The sequence below is a fragment of the Strix uralensis genome, chromosome 10 (assembly GCF_047716275.1).
Source record: "Strix uralensis isolate ZFMK-TIS-50842 chromosome 10, bStrUra1, whole genome shotgun sequence".
NCBI classification, from domain to species: Eukaryota; Metazoa; Chordata; class Aves; order Strigiformes; family Strigidae; genus Strix; species Strix uralensis.
This window is the reverse complement of record NC_133981.1, coordinates 16,503,166-16,528,668: the sequence shown is the minus strand read 5'-3', so window position 1 is coordinate 16,528,668 and position 25,503 is coordinate 16,503,166. Positions and strand designations below refer to the sequence as shown.

The window sequence follows — 25,503 nt, the reverse complement described above, 5'->3', positions numbered from 1 at the left end:
AACTGTGACTCTAACTTTTCATACGCTTTTGTTATACAAGTCCATTATTTATAGCAAAGTTAAGGCTGTTTCATCTCTTTTTAATAGCAGTACAAATGTGTTACTGGGTATGTTACAAATGTTGATGAGAATTTTTCAGTATCTCTTACTGGAATAAAATTATAGTATATTGAACAAAATTGATCATTTTGTTTTAAACAAAACAAAAAACTTTGTCATCAACTTCATTTTTTTTTTTTTTTTACAGTGGAGGGAAATGTCTATTTAAGGCATTGCTTGGAAGAGCCATTAAGAGTAACAGTAATACAAGGCAGTTTGCAAGTCCAGAATATAAAGGACAGCCTGTCCCAGAAGCTAGGTTTTTTCACCACTGTCCATGATAGTATTTTGCTTAATTGCAACTATAGTGGCACACTGCTGTTTTCTCAGGATTACATTAAAAAAAAATAATTTAAGAACTATTTTAAATTTATTTCAAAGGGTCTATGTCTTTGCTGTTTTAGCTAATTTATTTAAATCAAAAACAAATTTAATATGTAAAAATCTAGTGGTAGGGAAACGATGAGAGCCTGAAGGTCAGACAGCCTCTGCAGTGAAAGGAAAAGAACCCATTATTACTGATGTCCTTTGTTACAGTTTTATTGTGGATTTTGTTTTTTCACTATCTGCTGTGATTCAGGTTTCTTGCATTGATAGTTATTATAAAATCAACGGCTTTGTAGATTGAATCTAAATTCCCAGCCTCATGCATATGGAATACTAAGAGGAAGTGCATAGACACACACAGATTAAGCTGGCACCTCTTCCCTCCAGACACAATCACTAGAGCACAAGGATACTAAAAACAGCTGGTGTTTTTTCCAACCACGTAATTTCTTCTGTTTTGGAACCTTCCACTGACGGCTGAAAAAATAATAGAAGTATTTTTATGGCAATGAAATACTGAATGTAAAATACATATTATGTAAACCTCTTATTATGTAAACCTCTTGGTTGCCAAGGTCTTGCAGATCAAGTAAATACTCCTAGTTTGTTGCAAATGTTCTTGAAGGTTTCCAACAATTGGCTAGACGTGCACCATGCAAGATGTGTGGTCTTTTGAAATAGAACTTAAATAATATCTTGTTTCCTCCATTTTTTCCTAATTTAAATGCCAAAGTTTCAACATAAAAAAATAAATTGAATTTATGTGCTGTGAACTAGCATAATTATAAAATCATAAATTATCAGTTAATATATCATTCCTATCTGTGAGTGCAAGTTGTTATTAATTTTCAAAAGTACCAGTTACTCAAAAGTGAGAAGTGTGGCTTTTTAATATATTCTCACAATAGCCTAATAGACTATATGGTATGATTCTATGTGCCTAGAAAATTTGTTGACTCCAACTGTACCATTCAGTTTTAACACAAATGCAATGAGTAATTGCCTGGTTTTCTTCACTTGATGGCAAAGCTTAAATCAATAAACCTGATGACGTGAAAACAGTCTCCTGAAGTGATGCATTTTGGAATACTTTCTAAGAACTCAAAGGTCAAGTCTGAAGGAAACAATTTTTATCAGAACTTGATATGTTGAACATGATCTGTGCAGCTTGAAATAAATGATTCAAATTTGTCCTTGATCTATTGACATAATAAATGTGATACGTTCATGGCAGTGCATTTTATTTCATTTGTTCTAAATTCTCCAAAGCTTCAAGTCCTGTGGGATGTGGACAGACTTTGACATCATTAATTAAGTGGGAATGTTTTCAATTTATTGTTAATTTACTAAACTTTATCACAGTTAGTAACTGTTACAAGAACATTTATCTCTCTCTTGTCTACTGTGTTCTTGTATTTTTTCCAGTAAATAAAAAAATATTTTTCTATTTTAGCCAAATCACTCTGCTATCCTAAATTAACTTTTTCAGAGTGGAGAATAGTGAGTTTAGTAATGACACAAATGGACTTGCAGAGTTGAAATCAGAACTCTGCTTATGGCATTTAAATACAGACCAAGAAGGGGAAAAACCCCAAATCTTCCCTCCTGCCTCCAGGGAGCAAAATGCAGGTGGTCTGCTTGAGGTTTCTTAGATTGCTTAGACTACTGTTAAAATCTCAAATAGAATAGAACCTCATAATAGGAAATAGTGTGGAAAAATGAAATTATTACTGAAATTGCAGAATATAAAAAATTGAGTGTCCTAAATATTTAGTGACAACTTTGTATTTCTTAACCTTATGAAATTTTCTGCAAATGATGTTTTATCCAATATTATTTGCTTATCAAAACATTTACACAAGTTTTTACAGAGCAGTATGAAGTTTAAAGCAAGTCCAAAGTGTCTCTTTGCCTTGAAAATTAGTTTTGTCAGAAGAAATGGGTACAATATGTGCAGTCATTCTCTTACGATAGAGTCTGTCCTTCCATCACCAGTCAGGCCATGACTGGTCCTGACTTCACTGTTCATCCAGGTGCTTTGAGCCTTTGTTTTTGATGCCACTATTATTCCTTCTCTCTCTGGAGTTATATAAGGTTTGGACATAATTGTAATTCCATAGGCAAATTTTAAGGATAAATCTTTTTAATAAAACCAGCTCATTTTATTGACTCAAGTATTGTGCTGTGGGTTCCTCTAAGAGTCTGCTTTTAGATGTTTGGAAGGTGTCTTTTGCACATAGGCTAAAGCTGGCAGAAGCCAGGTATGCTTTTCATCTTCCTCACAGTATCATGGAGGTACAAGGGTTCAATAATGGGCAATGGTTAGTTCATCACAACCATACATGTTTTAAATAGAGATAAGCAAACAATAACTAGACTGAAAGCCGTTACTTTTTAGAGTACAGGCTATAGTGGAATGGGAAAGAGAAATGTTCTCAGTATGATGGTTTTGTATATTATATTCTTACAAACTTCATTGTAAACACCGAGGAAAAAAAAAGTTGATATGCAGAAAATAGAGGATAAAAAAAAAATTGTTTTGCTTATATTTTTAGTGCTTAGTCAGTCTGAGAGTTATTCACATAGTGAAAAGAGACCATAAGGTAATGCTCATCCATATTGTATAAAGGATAGTTCTATGTTTGCGTTTGGATAAAGACTCCTGTTTGTGTGGTTTGTTCAGGGTTTTTTTTGCATGAAAAGTTAAGAATGTCTAGATAAGCTTGTAGTATAAGTATTCATAATGTAAGTATTTTATAAAGCTTGTGAAATAGTCATCTACAGGAAGTTCAGCTGAGGAGGAGAAGGATTCTACGTTGCTAAGGCGCAGTGGATTGCCAAGCATATCACTGGTTTTAAATGATTTTTGGATGGGAAATGAGGATTTTTTTATTACTTTTTTTGGCTGTTGTTCAGTTGTGGAGAGGGGTAATTTAAACATTGCGAAGGGGAATTATGATTTTCCTACAGTGCATGAGATAAATATTTCTATTATATTTTCTTAACAGAGTTCTGGTTCTAACCCAGTTGTTCTATTCCTGTGACAGCATCTTGGCATGAAGCAGCCTTCTGTCACACAAATAAACATGAAATAAATGAAGAATGTCAGCAAAGTGTAATATGAAACTAATAATTAGTTGTCAAAATTTCAGCTGGTTCACTGTGAATAACTTTTCCCTATTTTTTTTTTTTGTACCAGAAATACAAAGAATATGAAAAGGATGTTGCAATAGAAGAAATCGACGGCCTTCAACTTGTGAAAAAGTTAGCAAAGAATATGGAAGAAATGTTTCATAAAAAGTCTGAAGCTGTACGGGTAAGCAGCAGGTCAATCTGCTGTTTCATTCTATGTTGTAAAGCTAAGTATATAATTTAGGCTCTGCTCTGAAGGCTGTGCTAGCGATTGAAGGTGCTGAAGTGGAAATGCTAAAGCATTCAGAAGTATTTTAGTATCAGTGTTTGAGAGAATAGATATAAATTATTTATACTATCAGCAGATAAATGCAGGAAAGTGTAACTAGGTTTGAACTACTGGTTTCCCACATGAGTTTGTAAGGTATCACTTGTGTTCGGTAAAACATAACTGCATATGGTTGTGCGTTAAAATGCTACATTTCAAAATATCAAACCAAAGCAGACTTAATTTCACTGCTCACTATTATAAAAATAGCACTGCATAGAATCTTCTGAGTTCAATAACTGTCCTTTAGTTCAAATCTAGAAAAAGCAGCTACCTCAAATGGGACTAAATCCAAGTGGCAAGTATTACAGCACTCTAAAGGCAACTTATTAATGATCATTAAGTAACTATATTGAGCTTTCTGTACATCTGTAGCTTTTGGTGTATTTGGGGTTTTTTTGATCTCCATTCTGATCGTTCTTTAGTAGATTTGGTGTCCTATTAGATTAGGTTTACTATAAAAAAGGAAAAAGTTCTGATTTCTATGTTTTACTATATTAAATAGGAGTTCATTGTAACATGCATGTCCTAAAGGATAACACATCTTCCTGTTGTAGTTTTGATTTTGCATTATTGTTTGCTAGAATTGTAGGTGACTGCCTGTAACAGTAGTTCCTGTTACATCACCTGTATCAACAAACTAACAGGACATTATGGTGATGCCATTTACCACCAGCTACTCCTTCAGTTAGATTTGTCTGCTCAGTTGACTTGGAGGTCTTTGTGTCTCAACTGTGGAGCTGGGGGCATCACCCAAGGACAGGGATTCCATTTGTGTAACTGTAGATACAATTTCACCTTCAGCCTTTTATTATTTGTTATGGTGCGGAAGGGAGGAAGGAATTCGGCTGTGTTTTAGAGGTTGAATTTTCTGGGCTGGCAGTGAAGTGTAAAACATATTTCAGCTTGTAAACTGAGCACACTTGGCAAGGAGACAGAGAAAGACAATAAACATGGAACCCCACAATGCTATTTTTACAGTCTGTTTTTCAGAGAAAAATTGCACTTTAAGATGTGAGCAACAGCTTCCAGGAGCCTGCAGAATATTGACTGGGGGGTGGTGGTGGTGAGTGATGTTTTCCTTGTTCCTTAGCTGAGAAAACTGCTACCCTGAGATCATAACAATGTGAAAAAAAACCATTCTTGGAGCTGCACTCGTTTAGAGCAAGAAGTGACCAGCAAGCTGCACACTTGCTGGTCAGGGGAGCAATGTTCCATCAGTGTGGAGTGCTATTGGGGAAGAGCAGTTTGTCTCTCAATTAGAGCTTTGCAACAAATGTTTTCTAATGTTTGTGAGTGTTTAGAACTGGTTTGGCCTCTACATACAGATGGTGTTTTTATCTAAGGAGGAAAAAAATACAGGACCAATATAGGCCACCATGGTCTGAGTGAAAATGAGCCCAAACTCTGTGAAGTTTAACCATGCATGTAGTATTGTGTGAAAGGATTTTAGTGCTGGAAAAAGTGACTGAAATCCAGAGTCTTCTCTGGAAGGTTTCCATCTTTGGAAAGGAAGCTAGAAGCTTGGTTTGGACAGGGTCAGTTCTTTTAAAAAAAATGATCTGTTTAATGTACCTTCCAATAAAGTTGTTCTTTTTTGCATAATTACATAATGTGGTCCATCTTGGTTGCTAGAGATGTAGTGAGTGACCTTTTATGTTCTGGCAATAAATAGTGCTTAGTATTTTATGTCCTAATAAGTACAAAATCCTTTGGTACAGTGCAGGTTTTGCATGAATACTGTCTTTGGTACATCATATCTAATTTTCTCCTCATATCTGGAAAGGTGAGATAGGAGTTACAAATCTTCTAAGGACCTAAGAACTCTGCTCCATGTTGAGACAAATACTGCATCACTTTGCCTCTAAAATAATAGAATTTTGACTTAACTTTTTGATGCAAACTTGTCTGAAGAGCACTGAAACCTAGAATTCTGAGTAATATTTTAGATATGCTGGTGGTAATGTTGGGGTAAGTACTAAGTGAAGAGTACCTTACAAAATATCTCTCAGCCCAAGAAATAATGGGGTGACCATTGTGAGGGTTCAAATCTAAGTGCTCAGAAGATGTGTTCCAATGTTACCCCAAACTGTTATCCTACGCTGCTCATTGAATTAGCGTCAAGTAGTCATCAAAATTCATGGTTTACTTTAAAATACTTTTTATATAAAACATTTTAATCAACATACTTTTTCAGGTTCTAGCAGATGTAGCAATTGTGACAACTATTCAGAAAGCCACAGTATATAAAATGCTTAATTTGTACAAAATGCCAAGACGAAAGACCTGAAAATATAGAAATAGGATGGCTTGGAAAGGCCTTCAGTTTTTTTGTTTTGCTTTATGCTTTCAAACACATTAACTTGTTCAAAGCTACTAATCACATTTGAACTCTCTTCTCCCTCTTCCCCCTTTATATTCTGGTTGAATTTTTATCTTTCTGTCTCATTGCTTTTCATAATGATTAGTTGGTTCAGTGTGATTTTTATCATATTCATCCCCTGTTTGAATTACCCTTCAGTATGCAATTATCCTATCACAGAATGTCCTATTTTTGTGCTGTCAGATACATAAAATAAATGGAAAACTGAAAGTGCTAAACCAATTATATAACCTTTTGTCATCTACTTACTGATGGAAACCCTTGCAAGCAACTTTTTTTTTTTTTCCCCTCCCCAGCATTCACTATTTACCTTAGATTTATGTCAGTGCAGGATATTCCTGTTAACTATTTCCTTCCTAATACTCCTACTTGATCGAATTTCAGAGAGGCAACTTCAGATTTTATTTTGAAATTTGTGACATGATTTAAGTTAAAACCACTGAAGAGTGGTTTTGATTAAATGTCACTGACACTTTGTTTTAAGCTCTGACAAATGTAGATGTATCCATTTACCTTAAGATGAAGACGTCTGAGTTGGGAAAAATTGTACTGCCCGTAAGGTGGCATAAGCAGAAATGTTTCCTCCATTGTTCAGCAGTGGGTTTAATTTTACAGCCAAACCCAAATGGTCCCTTTGAGAGCCTTGCGTAGTCTGCTGTCATTTGTGGTATTGCTTCAGTTGCTTTTCATTCACTTTTAGCGATTTCATCCCTAGGAAATGTGCTTGATCAGTCTTAATTTAAAGTTAGCTGTAATTTTTTAATCTATTTTTTTTTTTTAAATTTTAGAAGGTTTTATGATACTTTAGTGACTCCGCTCATTTGAAACTGAAGAGGAATAGAGCATGATGACATAATGCACAGTGACAAATGACTACTGCAACAAACTTGATAGTGAAAAAGAGGTGGAATTAAACCTATTCATTTGGTGCTTTTATTTTTCCTAGTTAATGGTGTAATAGAAAAAAAAAAATCAAAGGAAGACAGAGGGAGGTGAAAAAGAAAGCAAAATGAAAGATAAATAAGCTATCAGGGAATATTCAAAAAGCTATTATTGAAACTTTAGCTATGCAGTTAAAGTTCTATTTTCATTAGTGTTTCTTTACAAGTGGAGAGAATCCTTTAAAAATGTTGATTTACATGTAAGATGGCAAATCAAGTGTTAAGGATTATTTTTCTTCAAGGCAACTACCATTGCTGCAGTGGAAAATGCAAATAAGATATTTCTTTTTATTAACTTTTCCTACTGTAGCTACCTGGTGTTCATTGTGAAGCTGATTCTCATTATAACTGTACTGTGAAAAGTAATTGCTGTTGTACAGTAATTCAATTTCAGTGCATTCATGCATCAGTAAGCCAGTGGGGTTTATCTAGAGAAGCCTGGGACTTTAAAGCTTTTTATCATGAAATTCCACATGCAGACAAACATTCTTCCAAGGAGTAGAATATCATCATTTAAATTTAACAAACATTTGTGATGAAGAGAAATGGATTTCTTTCCACCGATGATTTTTACACCAGTCTTTAAACTGTTTTCAAATACTATTAGGATGATATTGTTTATGCACAGTTAAAAAAGTGTAATGTATGTGTTTGAAATGTTTGTGCTTATTCATATACATATCTGGTTTGCACAGTTTAGTATGTGGATGTGTATATGTGTGGGTACCTGTCTTTACAGACATTCATTTTGAGGTTTATATGTGTTATATCAACAGATGCGATTTGCTATTGTTTTTTTTACATATGTAAGCAAAGTATTAAATTACATGTACTGCATCCATGTATTTCCAAGCAAATACTGGTAAATTGGTGTCCTGATCAATACATTAATTTGTATTTAAAATAAGCGAAGTTATATGGTAGTGAATGTAAAATGAACTTGTCTGGATGAACACAGAGATCGTAGCAAGTAATCCAAAGCTGAGAGTGAAAGGTCCTAAACAGAGGAAGTTTCTTTCTCCGCAGTGCTCTGAATAGACTTATTTATGAAAGCCTAGTAAAGAATTCATACTGAACATTGTAGTCAGTGAACATATAGCTTTTATTTACAAACCACCCACAAGTACTTTACTGTTTTCTTGGGTGTATTTGGAATTTAACTAATTTTTGGTGTGTAACTTAATGTTAAGTTCTTCCCCATTTGATCAGACAAATCAGTATAGTTGTTGTTTTTGTTTTCTGGTTGAGTGAGAGTGGCATTTAGAACTGGATTTTGAAAACAGATGCTTAGGTAGACTGATTTATTAGCTACTATTAAATACCTTTCAGTTCCAGGATTTATTTCAGTCATTCACTTTAAGGTTGCTGCTTCCATTTGATGTCACTGAACTGATACAGAAGTGTAACCCCAGAAAACAAACTAAATAAAATTCAAGTTTTAGAAAGGTGTCATTGTTTCACATGTTCTCATTGATAAGGAAGTTTTTATATGATCTTTTTGGGGCTGCTTTTCTTCTTAGAGTGCATAATTTTTGTCATGTTCTTCGGTTGAGGTTATTGACTGCTTTCCTCCCCCCCCCCCCCCCCCCCCCCCCCCCCATTTGCATTTGAACCTTTTGCCAGTGGTTAAATCCCTACAAGTGTCATCAGAATCAGGGAGTGGTTACAGGGGAGAGGGTCCATATTGTCACTGAGGAAAGGCAGAGAAAGTTCAGTCATGAGAAGGGATTGGAGACCATAGTGCAGTGAAAGGGCACTAGGGGTGATATAGAAGGAACCTGAATAAATTATGGGAGGTTTATTTAATGCATGAGAAATAGAGACAAAAAAATATTGTGATAAGATATTACACAGAAATTGGGAACCTGATGAAGAATTAAAAACAAAACAATCAAAAAGCAAAGAAATGCACCTTTCTGTTCAGTAGTTTTGGACCTATGTTCCTCATTCCATTGAGCTGTTTTCTGGTTTTGTGTGTGTGTCTGTGACCAAAGCAGTTATAGTTCTGAATATAGGGGGAGTATATCTGTTGAATTAGATAAAATAACATTTTTACTCAGGTAAATTTAAAAGAAGTCTGGCTTGAATTAATAAGTTGTATTGAAAGTACATTTAACACATATATGATATTGAAGGAGCATTTAACTCTAAGTGGAAGTATTAATCTGCAGGGTTATCTAAGTAGGTTATTGAGCTGATCATGGGTAACCGTGTTGTTGTTGCCTGGACATTCATAGGAACCTGCAAAGCTTGCAGCTCAGAGCACTTCCCAGCAGTATAATTATCTTACTTTATACCAAGGATCAAATATATCAAATATAATATACTACAAGACATTACCGGTGTCCTAGGTCCATTGTGTATTCTGTTTTCTTACAGCCAGGTGTCTCTGGTGCAGGCATCCTTATGTATAAAATAATCTGTTTGATATTCCTTCCATTATGGTTTTAAGTGGGATTTTAAAATAAGTCATCTGCATAATTTTCTGCCATTTATTTCTTAACATATAATCTGTGAATTAAGAATTGCTGGAATGTAATCTCCAGTTTACGTTCCTGCATACTGGAGAATTTTTGTAAAATCTGTTCAGTCAGGGAAGTTGAGGTTGTCACCACTATGTCATTATGCCAGTTGGGACAGAACATTTTTACATGGTGGAATTTAGTATTTAGATTGCACTTTTGTTGACTTGGAAGTTGAAAAGTAGTGGCTTCCTCCTGTGCCTAAAGAAAATGGAGGCAACAGTGAGGAATATTCCAGGTGAATTTTGAACTGATTTTTTTTTTTGGAGACTGTTTTAAATGTACACTGTCTTCCATGTCCACTGTGTATTTTATTACAGTGTATTTTTATTCTGATTTTCTATCACTTTGATCAAGGCTAGATTGGGAATCACATTCTTGAGAAGCAAATAATCATTTGTATTTCATATTCATATAATAGAAAATAGAAAGGTCTTAAATGTTAAAAGTTACTACTTTGGTAGACTCACTATTTCTAAGTGTAGATTAAACACTTTTTCACTATCCATTCTGTTCCCTCATTGAGCTAATTTGCATCTGCAGAATTAGAAGGAAGAAAAATGAATGTCGACATGCACTGTTTAAAACTCTGCTGCTCCGTGGGTGCTATTCTGAACCCTGATTTTTATTTTTTTTTTTAATATAGTAAGACAGATTGTTTTTTATCAGCAGATGGAAATGGATAAAAAAATACCATTAAGTTTATAGAATTATGGGAGGAAAAAATTATAAATGATTGTGGGTGGAAGGAAATTATGGTGAATCTACCCAGTGTAACTATAAATAGTTTTAAATGACAGAATAAAGACATAATGAATAAAGGAGAGATGGCTACAATTGTGTTAATTGCTGCCAACGAATTAAAGGTTTTCAGCAATATTTTTGTATTCACATTTAGTATTTTAACCGTAATTGTTGCTAGTTACTTTTGGTATCATTTGAATTTTGCTCATAGTTCTACTGTCTCCTTCATATGCGAGTGATCAATTTCTGTTCTGAAAGCATTAAGAGGGTTATTTATTTTTTGGCAAATTAGACTACACTGGAAAATGAAAAGGTGGTTAGCAATTCACTGACAGTCAGTGGAGTATTCCGTAGCATAATGCATAACCTTGATAGTCATACTCTGAAGAATATTTAAAGGCACAGTAAATATTTTTCTTGTTTATTGCCATTGGACTTAAGGGTTACTTTTGCTAAATGTGTAGAGGTTAGGATCTTCATCAAATGAAGCGTTGGCGAACCTATTCTAGTGCAGATCAGCTAGATCACATATTGCTGCTTTGCTTTATAGTTCTTTGAGTTTCCCAAGAAACATGTGTACTGCTATCAATTCTGAAAGGGGGAAAAAAAAGTTTATTTTTATTGGAGCATAGGTGGGCTTCTCTTATCCTTAACTTCATTCCCATCACATAGCTGCAATTTGAGTGCTCAGATTGTCCTCAGGCTCGTTACTGGTGAACAAAAGAAATGAAGGGAAAAGGTACAATCAGTTTATTTTATACCTGTACTACCTGTGTAATGGAATACACAGGTTTAATGAAACTTAGGGATTTTTTTGTAGACCTCTCTGAATCATAGCAGGGAGCTCAAGTGCATTGATTAAATCTTTATCTAACTCTCGTGTCCTAAAATCCAGATTAGCCGAATCTACAGAAAGCTATGCTTTAAATAGCTAGTGGTGGAGGGGAAGAGGCAAAACCTGAAAAACTCACTTGCTTTTTCTTATGCATACTAAGTTTGTCAGCATTTAACTTCCACAGAATGCACAGAAACCCAACAAAAACCAGGGAGATCTTTCATCTGCTGCTTAACAATTTATTTTTTAACAGTTCAGGAATGCCTTCATTGCAAAGACTTTATTTAGATCAAAATAATTTTGTAAATCAACTTTTTTATCTGCTCAAAAAATTTTCTCGTTTCAGTCTCTGAATACTAATACGTATTAAAGAAAAAATATGAACTTGCTAGGTACATGTTTTGAGAAAGTAGTAGTTCATGTTGATCGTGTTTGGGAGATTCAGGGATATGTATTTGTGAAGATTTTAAGGGAGTTATGTTACATGCAGTGTTTAGTAACTACTGTTTCCTAAATGTATGCTTTTATGGCTCTGGAAATTTGGAGCTTTCATTGTCTTGGTAGAACTTGAAATAAATATCTACAAAAAATGAAGCAACTTGAACTATGCTTTGAATTTTGGCTGTCTTTAAAGTTCTGGAATGTTTGTATGTTTAAAAAAAAAAATTCACACAGTCTAGCCAGTCTTTTTCTTTTGGAAATTCAAATTTAAAAAAATGAGAAAATACTCTTAAGAAACAAGGGAAGAAAATAGACTTGTAGAGAAAACTTAAAAGCATTTCCTGCTGGAGATGATTATGATGGTTTCATCTTTGGTGCTGAGAAAAGAAGTAAAAAGTATTTAAAGATAGCGCATTCAAATATAGAACTCTTATCTGAAAACACAGGGAGAGAGACAAATCAAACCAGCCACTTCACTGAATAATTCTTGTATTAGATTTCATTTCAATAGTACATAATATTCAGTCTTTGCCATCAACATAAAATAGCTTTCCACACAGCAGGAAGAAAACAGTTAAATAGTTAGGGAAGAATGAAGTAGGATAAATTAGCCTCATGTATCCTTCTTTCTTATCACTGTTTTAGAGTATTAGCATATTTTAATATTTTACATTAAGAATTTTAACAAAAATGGTGATATGGTCCAACTTGCTGTTCAATATGTGATTTAAACTAGTCACTTCAAAGAATAATGCATTATAATTAAAATTTAATTCCACTTTGCACAACTGTCACCTGTTCCATTTTCAATTTAATTCTTATTTCATATTGTAAATATATATCATTAAATCTTTTTTTGGTGTGATAAAAATGATTCTCAAATTTTATAAATACTGGTACTTTTATGTCATAAAAATTAATGAAAAATGTTGAGTCAGCTCACTTTTAGAGTTTTTTTATTAATGATTATAAATGTTCTCTTGAGAAGATGCATATAGCTTGCTTGCTGTTCTTGTAACGTTAGCTTGTTTTCTGAAACCTTACATACATTCAATTTAATGCTTAGATAATGAAAAAAGGTGTCTTTAAGAGAATGCTCAATTTGGCATAACCTGCATTCGTACAAAGCAAAGGTTTTCAAGCTGCTGCCTCCTTTTCTTGTTACAGGAATGATGCTGAACACTCTGTTCGGTCTGTGGAGCACGAGGGAACTCTAGGAGCAGTAGTAAGGAGGAGACTGTTAATAGCTTTCTTGGAGGGATTTAGTGAATGGTCATTTATCAATATTTTGAGTAGGAAAGAGACTATAATCTCTGTGTGATTCTTCAATTTGAAGCGCTCAGAAACATTTCAATGAAAAGAGCTGTAAAGAGAATTCTTTAGTATTTTTTAAGAGCTTTAACTCTTTACTCTGCTCTTTATTTGTGATAGAGCTTCCAGCAGGTATTGTGTTCAGTCAGGTATGTTAGCTTAGCCTGAACTGCCACTGGAGCACCATTGTGAGAGAAGAACCTCCTACACAGATAACTGAAGGCAAATACCCCATTTATCCTCTTCACTCCCACCTTTCTTGTGTTTATTTGACCACAGCATAATTAGGTAGGAAGATGCCTGCTTAATCTACAATACTTTCAGCATAGTTTGTCTGTTTTATCGTCTCTAACAACTGATTATGTATTCCAAATGTACACAGCGCTGGTCAGCACAGTTACTTCTCTCTCACCTTTTGGATTTTTAACGCTTATCGGTTCAAAAGTTATTCTGCCTCATCTCATTTTCCCTGGGCGCTATAGTTACTTTTATCTTCTTATTTGAATAGAATTACACTCTATAGGTTTATACGGTAAACCCTTCCCCCAGTTGAACAGTTTCTTTAAGACTGGAAAACCAAATGGACTCTAGCAGTGTCCTTTTCAAGTGCACAGGCTCTAATAATTCTAGGCAGCTTCCAATGAGGGTGGGGGTAAAGGAACTCTTTACAACAGCATTAAATTTCAGGTGGTCACAATTTTTGTGTGAGTAAATCAGGAGTTCAAGATTAACTGGCCGAGCACTATGCAAAACACTTTTGGGAGACAAAAGCAGGCTGAAAGTGAGATGAGATGCTTCTTTTTTTTTTCCTGGAAAAGCAGGAGATTTTTACAGAGTGAATTAACTGAAGCATTTAGTTATAACAAACATCAGACTAGATGCTGTAACCGGAACTTCAAATGTTTAAAACTAATCTTCCTTTTGATGAATACCAAAAAAAGGCTCAAGTTTTGTTTGTTGGCATTCGGCTTCTGAATTGCCCTAGCCTGTACTTCAGTGTGCTTGCAAGCTGGCACTGGCTCTTCAAAAAGAAGGCTCCCCACCAGCTTCCACAGGTGCTTGCTCCACTCTCCTTCCTCAGTTATTTTTCCTTTCCCTCCGCTCTGCTGTGGCAAGTGTTTGTGTGGCTGTGCAGAATAATCTCAGAATTATAAAACTGAAGAATTATCCATTCCAGAAACCCCAAAACAAAGACCTGAGAGAGGCTTTCTTTCTCCTAGATTAATTAAGATTTTGTTCATTACATGAGATGAAAAATACTTGTATCAGCAAAGCACAGGAAGGAGATAGGTGACAGGAATGAGTTGGATCATATGGTGGACAGGACAGTGCTTTTTTTTGGTGCTTTTTTTTTTTAATGGGGGTGGCAGTGATGGCTTAAAACCATATTGAACCATCTTCCTGGATTGTTTTAAGCTCTGTGGTGACTGTGCAGCTGTTCAGAGAAATTGTCTAATCACTTGTGTGTAAATGAGATGCTTCAGGTCTGGTGTTGCATGTGTTACTGTGTACTGTGCTAAGTCTTTTTTTCCCTGTTGCATCCCATACTAGCAGGTGAGCATGTCCTCCTCCAACCCATTCGTAGATAATCAATTTCTTATGTATGTTACCTGCAGAAAGCTGAGCTCTTCCGCTCAAACTTTAGATGTCTGTTCAAAAATGCTTCGTATCAGTAACCTGAATCTCTAGAGCTTCAGAAAAAAAGAAACAAGACTTGAACTTTCATTTTCTGGGGGAATAAGGCAAACTGGCTCACACGTGGCACGTATCAATTTTTTAGATTTGAGGCTTTTGCTAGGCAGAAGGGCAACGTCCCAGGAACAACATGAACCCACTGAAGCCTGAATCTCATAGTGCTCAAATTCTGGTGGTACTTCAGTCTTTGACACTGGAGATCAACCAGCTTTAGTGGTGATAGAAGGGGTGGGAAGAACCCTACTGAAAACTTGCTGTTGATCAGTTTTACTGATAGATTAAAATGTACTTAAAAATAACATGTTAACTGATTTCAAATTACTTCTAAAGATGAACTCTGAATGTGGGATTTCATGAAAATGTCCAGGCAATTCTTTCCATGTACACAGACAAAAGGATCTTAAAATATTTATGTTGTAGGATTAGTATTTGTGGAAAGAGCAGCTGAGGACCGCAGCTCTGTAAGGTAGTACTGCAGTGCGCTTCTGTAAGAGCAGGTACACACATGCTCGAGATGGCTTTCTATTTTGAGATGATACAAAGTCAAAAATCCCCGGGGGGGCACAGAGTAGAAGTGTGGTGGGTTTTTTTTGTTTGTTTGTTTTTTGTTGTTGTTGTTGTTGTTTGGTGTTTTTTTTTTGTTTGTTTTTTTTTGGTTTTGTGGCATTTTAAGTTTGGAAGGAAGAATATTGTGTAGCTCATGTTCTCTTTCTGAAATGTTGTGTCATTTGGTGCTTTGTCTTTGGTGCTGTAGCAACAGTAAGAAGACCAGTGTAGTAATTGATTTTGGGTAACATCTTGAATTCAATACCACGTAATTATGCCACATTAACTTTGGTATATGTTTTAATATAGTTACACTGAAGGAAACAAACAATAAATTATAGAGAACACTTTATAATTTATTTTACTGTCCAAACAAATAGATATAGCTATATATTCTTGGATCAAACACGTTTCTCTGCCCTTTAAGCTAGCACAGCATATCTTGGAAGATTGCTTCTGGCAGTTCTGTGCAAGTACTCCAGGAGGACAAACTGTTTGAGTAAATCATAACAGAAAGGTGTTTCATGGAAGAAATAGACAGTTCCAAACTAATACTATAAATTGTAGTTTTATTGATGAATCTGGTTTTTATTATAAAGGTTAAATTACAGCAATCATTGTCGCACAAAGCACTACAGAAATACTACATTATAGAAAAATTTTGTGCCCTGTATTTCTGATGGATCATTTCAGTGCAATGGAAAAATGCAACAGAAACATTATGTGCAAGAAAAAAGGAAATAATTGCTCTGTACCTGAGTCTTTGTTTTTAAAACAGGCTGGAATTGGAGAAGCAAGCTATGCTGTGGAAAAATGCACAAGCTATGCTGCAGAAAAATGCACTTAGACTGTACTTAGAGATGTCATGTGAGAGATGAAAAAGAGGTATATTTTTACTGTAATAATAATCAAATATTGTTCACCTGTTTCAAGCAGGTCTCCATCTCTGTGACAATATGGGCAGTACCTTACATTCTGTTCCTGGCTGTAGGTGACAGTTTTGAACTTTTCCCCAGTACCCTGCTCTTTGCTACCACCTCCCCAAAAGGATTACAGGACAACTTTTTGTGTGTGTCAGAAAAAAAATTGCAGGTTATCAGAGGTTAATTCTTTGATTCTTATGTGTAAGGATAAGACCTCATTTAAACCCACTTTAACTGGTAAATCTTTGGTATGGGTAGGGGACACATTAAGGGAGAACACTGGTAAACATCTTTATTTGCTAACTTATACCCCACTTCATTTAATCAGTGGGGTTTTTAGTTTTGGTGTTCCTCTTGGAGCTAACACAATGAGGGGATTGCGTGTTCCTTAACACACTGAACAGACTAGAATAAAATTTGCAATTAAAAAAGATTGGCTTATATTGTAATTTTTCATTATATTGAAAAAACTGAGTTTTGTCAGGAAAATCATATCTTTATCACTCATTTCCCATATCTTGTGGTGAGATGATAATTTAGCCCTTCGTAAATGTGCCAGTAAATTAGTAATTCCAGAGTCATTAATTTTGCATTTATCTTAATTGTGTTACATTTATGGATATTGATGGAGTTTTACTTTTTTACACTTGAAAAATATCACTACAGTGTTATTTTTGATATCGGTCTAAGAAGATTAAATTATCTTATTTTAATGCAAATATTTTCGACATACAAAAATGGAAATACTGCCTTGATTTGTGAATTAAGCTGTTTTCATTTAAATGTCACTATGAATCATTATAGAAATGGGAATATTTATTTTCCTTTTGCTTTTAGATAATTCCATGCTCATGATCTAGAAATTAAATCACTAACCTCTTGATCTTTATTTTTGACTGAAGTTCCATATGAAATTGGATAATTCATAGGAGTCCATAGGTAGCTAATTAATATACTGATGGACAATCTTTAACTCAAGAAACCCAGAAAACACTGATTGCTATAAGCGGGAATGGTTTACTAAAAAAAAAAAATGCACTGCTGACCACTGCTAGAGAAAGGTTTGGAGCTGTCCTTATGGCTCTTACATACTGACATTATATGATGTGATAACAGACTCAGTGCTGTGATTCTGTGAACATCTTGAAGAGTTGAACTTTAAAAGTTATTAGATGAATGCTCTGCTTTTGAAAGACTAAGCAGTTTGCTGAGCTTATGATATAGTTCTTTGGGAGATGGTATAATCTTTAAGTAAAAATTGTACTTTATTTTACAAAATGCTGCATGTTTCTGGCTGTTGTCTTGTTCATCATCTTGTTTTCTGAGCTCAAATCGGTGTGATATGGCTCAACCATGTGCTTGAATCTTCAGCTTTTACTTTTCTGGCTAGAGAGGGACTTGAACCACACAGATGACACTGGTCTAGCTTCTTTGTGCAAACCCAAAGCAATGTTCAGGAGAAACTCAGAGTATTGTGTGACAAGAGTGAAGCAAAAGTTCCTCAGAACTAGATCAACACAACCCCAAAGTATAAAAACATAAACATAAAAACAGATTGCTGCCTTGGGTTTAAAATAGTCTGAGGTCTTTGGGGTTTTTTTCCTGTCTTCTCTTTGGACGTTGAAACTCAGCTTTGTTACATATATAGTACCGTGAACGTTGATGGATGTGAGCAGATGACAAAGAGGAATATTTTTCCTGTAATAATAACCAAATATTGTTCACCTGTTTCAACCAAATCTCCATCTCTGTGAGAATATGGGCAGTATCTTACATTCTGTTCCTGGCTGCAGGTGACAGTTTTGAACTTTTCCCCAGTACCACGCTCTCTATTGGAGGACACGACTAATTGGTAGAAATACATTTTATTACTCCATTTCTCTCTCGATGACTATAATGCAATATATCACATAAACATCTCATAGAATTGCTTGCCATTTTTCATGACTAAGGAGATGGCGTGTGTGGTTGGGAAGCTGTAGGAATGGAGATTAGTTAATTATTTTAGGCTATTCCAAGTGACAGTCTGCACCAAAGGAATTATCAGTGCCTTCGTAGGCTTCTTTAAGCCAGAAGCTGTTGTAACTCTTGATTTTGGAGTTTCATAGAAATTATTTAATTACCTTGGTTCTTCCCTTCTTTTTAAGCACATGTTCTCATTAAGAAATAACATAAAATTCCTGATCACTGTTCTGTGGCTTTTGTACTGAGCTCTGAGGCAATTAATTCACTTATTCCACGCTATAGCAATACTGCCTGCCACTTTCTTCCCAGATCCTTTGTGTGCTGGCTGCCTTCTTGCCAACATGCTTGCTACTTTTTAGAGAACTTCTGATTTTCTAATCTGTTATTGTATGTTCCAATTTTGGACTACTTGTTGATTTTCTTCCCTGTTATCTTCAATTCTCTGTAAACTATTGTTTCTTAATCATGCTTCAGTCTACCTTGTCTGCACTGCTGGGTTACTCATCATGTGGTGTTTCATCTTACATTCTGTTTACCCACTGCCTTGCTCCTTAGATATTTTTAAACTACGAAGGTGTACTTTTTCCTTTCTCCCACAACTAAAGCAGTAATTTATATTTGCCATTGTAAACCTAATGAAATCAGCATTGACTTTTTAATTTCATTTTTCAGGTGTATATTACATTTATGATTATAACATATCTTACGAGAATTATATGTTCATTCTGAACAGATAAGGAAAACACAAAGTGATTCTTTTGTGATTACCCTGAGGTGAAATTCCAGGAATAATTTTTATTTCTTCTGATACTTCTTGTCGGAGTGTACTGTTTGCTAAAGAAACAATGACCTGTAAGCCCTTATGGTGCACGTTGCTTTCAGTGCATGAGTTTGCAGGACAGGTACTTTTCCTATGAAGAAATAAAGACAGCTGGAACTTTACAACTGTCAGTAACAATAAAAGAGATGAAAAAGTCACAAGACATGTTTTGTGTATAAATAAGGTATTTAGTTTGAAGGTAAAGGTTTGATAAGAAGTCTTCTACCATTTCAGAGTGATAGAAATGGTGATTGAAATGAAACCAGTGAATCAAATCAATTATAGCTGAAGCTACTTGGATTTTCAGTATCTTTTATACAAAATATTCAAGACTAAGGCATGGTGGTTTGGTTTAGTTTGGTAAATTAGCTTTTATAATTAGTCTATCCCCTAAGAAAACCATCATGAAGTTGTGAATGGTTTCCAGCCACTCCCTATGTCAAGCACTCTGTTATCTTAATTTTTTTTTCACTCTGAGTATATCGATACACATTTTTAAACATAAATTATTTAACGGTTGTGCTGCCACATGTCTGAAAACTCATAGTGGAACAAGTCACTTTTTATGAAGGAAGAATAAGAATTATTATGTTCTAGGAACTGAAGGAAGAATAGAGGAGTTTCTTAGAATATTTTTAAAGATTAATTTGCTAATGACTAGATTTGAAAGTCAGTTTTTTTCATGTGGGTATAACACACAGTAAGTTTTGCAAGACTCTTCTTTCTGCATACGTATGGGAGTACTAGAGTGGAACACGTGAAAAAATGTAGTTGTGTCAGCATGATCCCTGATGATACAATCAGGGGATGACACAGAAAAGAATATGGTTTTACTACAAGTCAAAGAAATAGAGCAAATGTTTAGAAAGTGAAGTAATACAAAATAATGGCTTCTATACTGCATGTTCTTAAAATGTTTTAATGTAACTTATTGTTGTGTCGATCTGTAGCATGTATTTTTTTACTGCTCATATCTCGTTAGAGTCCATGGCAGGTATAGGAGAAAACATCTTATGTTGCAAAATCATAAAAGTCCAGCAGCTCCTGCTGAGGATTCCCTGTATTAAAGAGATATAGGATGTAGTCAGCACAATCTCTACATTTTCTGTATGACATAACAAAAATATTTAATCTAAAATGGCGGAGCTTAGTCAAAATTAGAAGCCTTTTCTATATTATGCATGATTAAATGAAGTCTTAAATAGCTTCATTCCGCAGCAGAAAAGTTGAGAATTGTGGTATAATGTAGTGCTTCATCTCATAAAGACAATTGATCTTACATTATTCTGATTAAGTTGTAGAGCACAGACTCAGGAGGATGCACAACATTCCAGGTGTAAATATAAACTCCACAACGTTTTTTCCAGAATTCAGACAAAGACATGGAATTTATAAGTAGCCATAAACATTGTGCGTTTCTTCAAGGAGGATTTAGTGCTAGTTCTGTGGTAGAAGCTCCATGCATATACAACTACATTTGTTTTGCTCCCATACAAGACAAATCTATGCTGTTTGTGCAAATCTTAAAACGCTGGAATCCTTGCAAGTACTGATGTAGATGGTATACTTTATTTCTTCTTGCACGGCATATAAATGTCCAGTGTATGTGGGATAATAAGAATCAAAAGGTCTAAGCTTTAGGTTAATTTTAATTTGTTGGAGTAAAAGTCTTCCAAGGCAGTTAAAAGGTAAGATAAACTCACAGGCATTCATTGATTGTGATCCTGCAAACTTTGGTTTAAAGGTCCAGTGTAGAAAAACCTGTGATGCCATACATAATATAAAATTTGTCATTCAGATTAAAAAAAAATATTTTTTTTTCTTTTAATCGTGTAAAATATTTTGCATTAATGCCAGCATCAAGGAGAACATTTTTTCAGACTGTAAATAGACTAGGTTTAGTTATGATCTTTATGTATGGTGATAAGAATAATTTAGTATCAAAGTCCAGTTAATCCTCTGCATTCCGTCTGTCAAAGCTAACGTATTTACCAAGTCATACTGATTGCAATATGGACGTTTGTCCAGTCAGAAATTATTAGCACCAGCAACTCATTTCACAGAGGACTTTGACCAGCCTGCAATCGTAATTTAGAATTATTGCTAATGAGACTGAATTTAAGAAAGTGTTTTGGAGGAGAAGTGGCTTTGTTATCTATTATAGATGTCTGTTATTTGGTTTCCCTTATTTGTGTTACAAGGCACTAATGCTTTAAAAAGTGAAATGAGAAAGTGGTATGGTGATTGTTACTCCAGAAATTAATTGCACTGCAAAGTAAAGTGTGCTGAAAATTTAATTTCAGTCTAAAGTAAAAGAACATAAAATTTTATCCAGGATAAAATTTCACTATTGGTTGCTTATAATGCTTCTTGGGAGTCAAGCAAGTATAATCTGGCATGAAAACAGCCTATAAAATTTAACAGAAACACAAAACTATTAATCTACCAGCTTTGTAAGCTTTCTTTTTGTTGTTTTATTTATTTTACTTCCATTTTCTTTTAAAAAGGGCATATCAACTTCAGTATTTCTTCCCGCACAATTCAGCTTCTTTTGAAAATCCAATCTTTCTTTCTACTAGTTAATTATTTCTCATGCTATTTATTTATGAACAGTTGAGAATAGAAAAATTATGCATGAATTTTATTCCTTTCTCCAGGTGCTATTATGTTAGCTAACTGTTTTAGTGTTCTGGAATGGCATTGTATACAAATTAAATGATACAAGTAATTTTAATGTATTGTTTTGGTGCAGTAATCATAATAACATTAAAATAACTGGGAAAATTAATCATTTTTGCACTAGAATAAATAAAAATCTAAGTAAACGCTATTAATTTGCAACATTGCCTAATCTCGCTTTTATATAGCTCTCAGTGTATTCCTAAATATTTTACATGTTATCACATTTGTGGTTAAAAGCTCTTAAATTGCTCCCCTTTGCCTTTCCTTCATTGGGGAATTCAAGTACTCTGAGACAAAATTAGCGTTCAGGTCATTACAAAGACACTGCTGATATTGTATTTCATACTTAATGAATCTTTATTGGCATCTGGGTTCTAACCTTGAGTGTGCTTAGTGAATCATAACTTGGCAGTCTCTGAGTAGGTGCTCCATTGTCTTATCAAATCACAGCATAAATAAACTTGGTCTTTCCCAGGTATTGGCAATTTCATAATAAGATGCAGTTTTGTGGTTCTTAAAAAAAGAATTCTGTGCTCCACTAGGACCTCATACTACAAGCAGTTGCACAGTGTTTATGGTCTTGAGGACTGTGTCAAATAAAAGTTAAACTTTCTAAACTTGATCTAATATTGATAGTGATGTTCTCAGCTTTCATAATGTCCTCAGTCATTCTGCTAAAATCGTGCTTCTCTAGCTCTTCATCCCTAAAGATCTCAAGAGTTGTGAACTTCAGAGTTTTCAGTCTATTCAGTTTTTTAGGAGAAAAGAATAGACAAATGATATGTTTATTTTATAAAATGTAAGCTGGAATAAGTTAGTGTCCAGTATCACACAGTAAATGTGTGACAACTGAAAAGGCACTCAATTCCATGTCTTAACTTTCAGTATCTTAATGCAGAGCTGGAGAGTTCCTCATCCCTTTTATGGGGCATGGAAAGCCCTTTCAGAGCTTCGGTTGTCTTAAACAGTACTCTTTCCTGTTGCTGCTTCTCCTTGCCCATTAATGTTAGATGGCACTTTCAATATTTCTGTTCTCTCTAGTTTGTTTTGATGTCAAAATAGGTAGCACAGAGGAGAAAGCAACTGTTTTATTTTAAAAAATGGTGGGATTCTGAGATGTTAGATAATAGAAAGCTAGATACATTTTTTAAAACGTGAAAAATACTGGGAAAATCCCAACTTCAAAGTAACGAAGAACTCATTTTGCCTTAGAGATGGTCAAACTTCACCTTTATTTGCAGTGGGGGGGAATGAAATTAAAAAAAATATTCTATACAGACTTTAGTTTTTTAATTTCTCATTTAAGTAGAAACTCAGGGAAGACATTTGAAATCCTAGAACACAGATTTATTTCTTTTTTTAATATATATATGTTTCTAGTAGGTGAGTGCAAGTGGTATTGTGATGTAGTGAATGGCATCATGATGCAAGAGTGATGTGACAGAAAAATCATAAGCTTTCACTTGGTGACTGAGGCCTTATGGTCCTAGCAAGAGAGGTAGCATGGGCAGCCAGCTGGCTCAAGTCTTCACCCTTCAGGCTCTGTCAAATCAGCCTATGTGATCATGTCTTAGACCTCAAAGCCTCACCTGCAATTTGGTAGCTGTGTTCTGGTTTATGCTGAGGCTTTTCATCTCGTGCTTTTGGGTGTGATGAAGGCCATTGTGAACTCCCTAATTTCTGGGTAAACTGTCTGCCAAGCAATAGCATAATTTACAGCGCAGCTGCACCTTCAGCAGTGTGTGGTTCAGGGTCTTTCTGTCTTAGGAAGGCAATAATGAACTTAAAAAGTTCAGAGAAGGGAAGAAAAGACAATTGCAGGTTTGAATGACTTTATTGCAAGTGGATTGCATACAGATGTATTCCTCGCTCTGGAAAAAAGAGAACTGGGGGATGGGGTTATAAAAAAAGTCAGTAACATCATAAATAGCAGGGAGAATTGCACTGTTTTCCAGTGCAATGCCTAAGGGGGGTGCTCGGTTCTTGTGAAGTCCCAGAGCTTCAGACTGGAAGCTTGGCAGGGTACTGTGGAACATTATCATATATAGATACGTGGTTATTTTGTGCTTCCTTGGATTTCTTCTTTTGGCCACTTCTGAGACTGAGTGCTGCTCTAGATGACTCCATGATCTGAGTGCACATACCTGCTCTCAGGTGTAGGATGGGAACTGTATAGCCTAGCTCGGGAGTAGTTAGAGCCTGAAAAGCCCAGACTCAGCAGCTTGCTAGCAAAGAGATAGATTTCTATGTAGAAAGCTAAACTAAAATGAAGTAAGAAAAATTCAGAGCTCGTCAATTTCTGTTGCAGGGAGGGGATTTTTAAGATCAGCTCCAATCTAGAATCTATAATGCCCAAATATAAGAATATGAATGCAGTTTCCCAGATCTTTGGATGAGAGCCCCCACTGGTTGGTTGTCACATATTTGGAGGTCTCTCTCATTTTTACTAGAAACACGTTCTCTTCTTGCACACAGAAAAAACCTGACAAGCTTTTAATCAAGTTTAATTTTTGACAAAAGTCAGCTTTGTGCTTTTTGGTTTTATTTTAAACCAAGCTCTATTTTTAAACCTGAGGGCTATTTACTTTTCTTTAATTTTTATGTATGTGCAGCTCTTGTACTGATAATTTTGAGGGTTCATAAAGGACCTTTTTTTTTTTTTTTTTTTTTGCCAGAAACCTGCCTTTGGCAAGAGATAGTATTGCAAAGTGGTCCCCAAGCAGTGTTTTGGATCTCTTTCTCATTTTAGCAATTAATCTGCCTTTTGCCATAGGGCATACCTAGTATTTCTCCTCTGTGGATGTTCCTTACAATTCAGAATGTGTCGTGCTAGGTACTGTGTGATATAGGAGGAAAATGTTGACAGCAAAGGATTTTGTGGGACTTAGGTGAAATATGGAATACTGCAATCAAGAGAGAATATTTAAATGTCTCACTTAAACTGTCAGGCAAAGTAGATATGCAGTGATGCATATGTTCTGAGAATATCAAATCTGCTGCATGTACTACCTTCAAAGAGATACTTTGAAATAGGGAATTGCAGTTGGAATTAATTCTGTATAGCACTTTCCCCATCTTCTGGAATTGGCATCAAATTTGCCTCAGAACAAGACAAAAACTAGTCAGAAATATAGAGGGCTTCTGGAAATGGGAAAATTCTCACTGGAATTGCAGAACAGCAGAAGTAGTAATAAGATTTGGTGTATCCTTTAATTTTAATACTCCTGTCTACTCTATCTGGAAATCACTTAATTAAAAAAGAAAGAAAGAAGTACCACCAAGGCATTTATTAATTTTGGGGTAAGCTGTGTGAAATCTGTCTGTATGAGTTCACAGTATCCCTGAGCTTCATTTTCTCTGGATTCGAAAATAAACCTTAAACCTCAAGGATGAAATACCACCCTGGCTCATTTCATTACTTCAAGCAGATAATAAACCAGCCCAGAATTAGCATTCCCCCCATTGCTGTGCCTCTTTCCTTAGGTAGCTGCCTTCTATGAAGAGAGGCTTGTAAGCAGTGGTCTCTTCCATCTCTGTGGCTCTTCTCTGGCTGATATTAGCCCTCTTATACCCAGGGAAGATCTGCACTCACTCTTCAGCTAGTTCCTGATAATTCCACGAATGCAACTATAGAGATGTACTTGGGATATTAATCTTCCTACATTTTAATGAGCAAGGCATACTATTCCTAAACCTTCCTGCTCCACAGTGCACTTTCTCTGCTACCTGAAGGAGCAACTTTTTTGATTTTGTTTTGTTTTCGTCTATCTGGGATCAGGCTGTAGAGACAGTAAGCTTTGTGATTTTTC

At 35.1% G+C, this 25,503-nt stretch overlaps 1 protein-coding gene across 1 annotated transcript in view; it reads left to right on the top strand.

Annotated features, from left to right (window-relative positions):
* Positions 1 to 25,503, top strand: part of CACNA2D3 (calcium voltage-gated channel auxiliary subunit alpha2delta 3) — a 468,701-nt gene that overhangs the window by 97,631 nt on the left and 345,567 nt on the right. Inside the window, exon 3 of the mRNA XM_074879359.1 lies at positions 3,626 to 3,742. Within this exon, the coding sequence (XP_074735460.1) occupies positions 3,626 to 3,742 (117 nt within the window). The remainder of the gene's footprint in view (positions 1 to 3,625; positions 3,743 to 25,503) is intronic.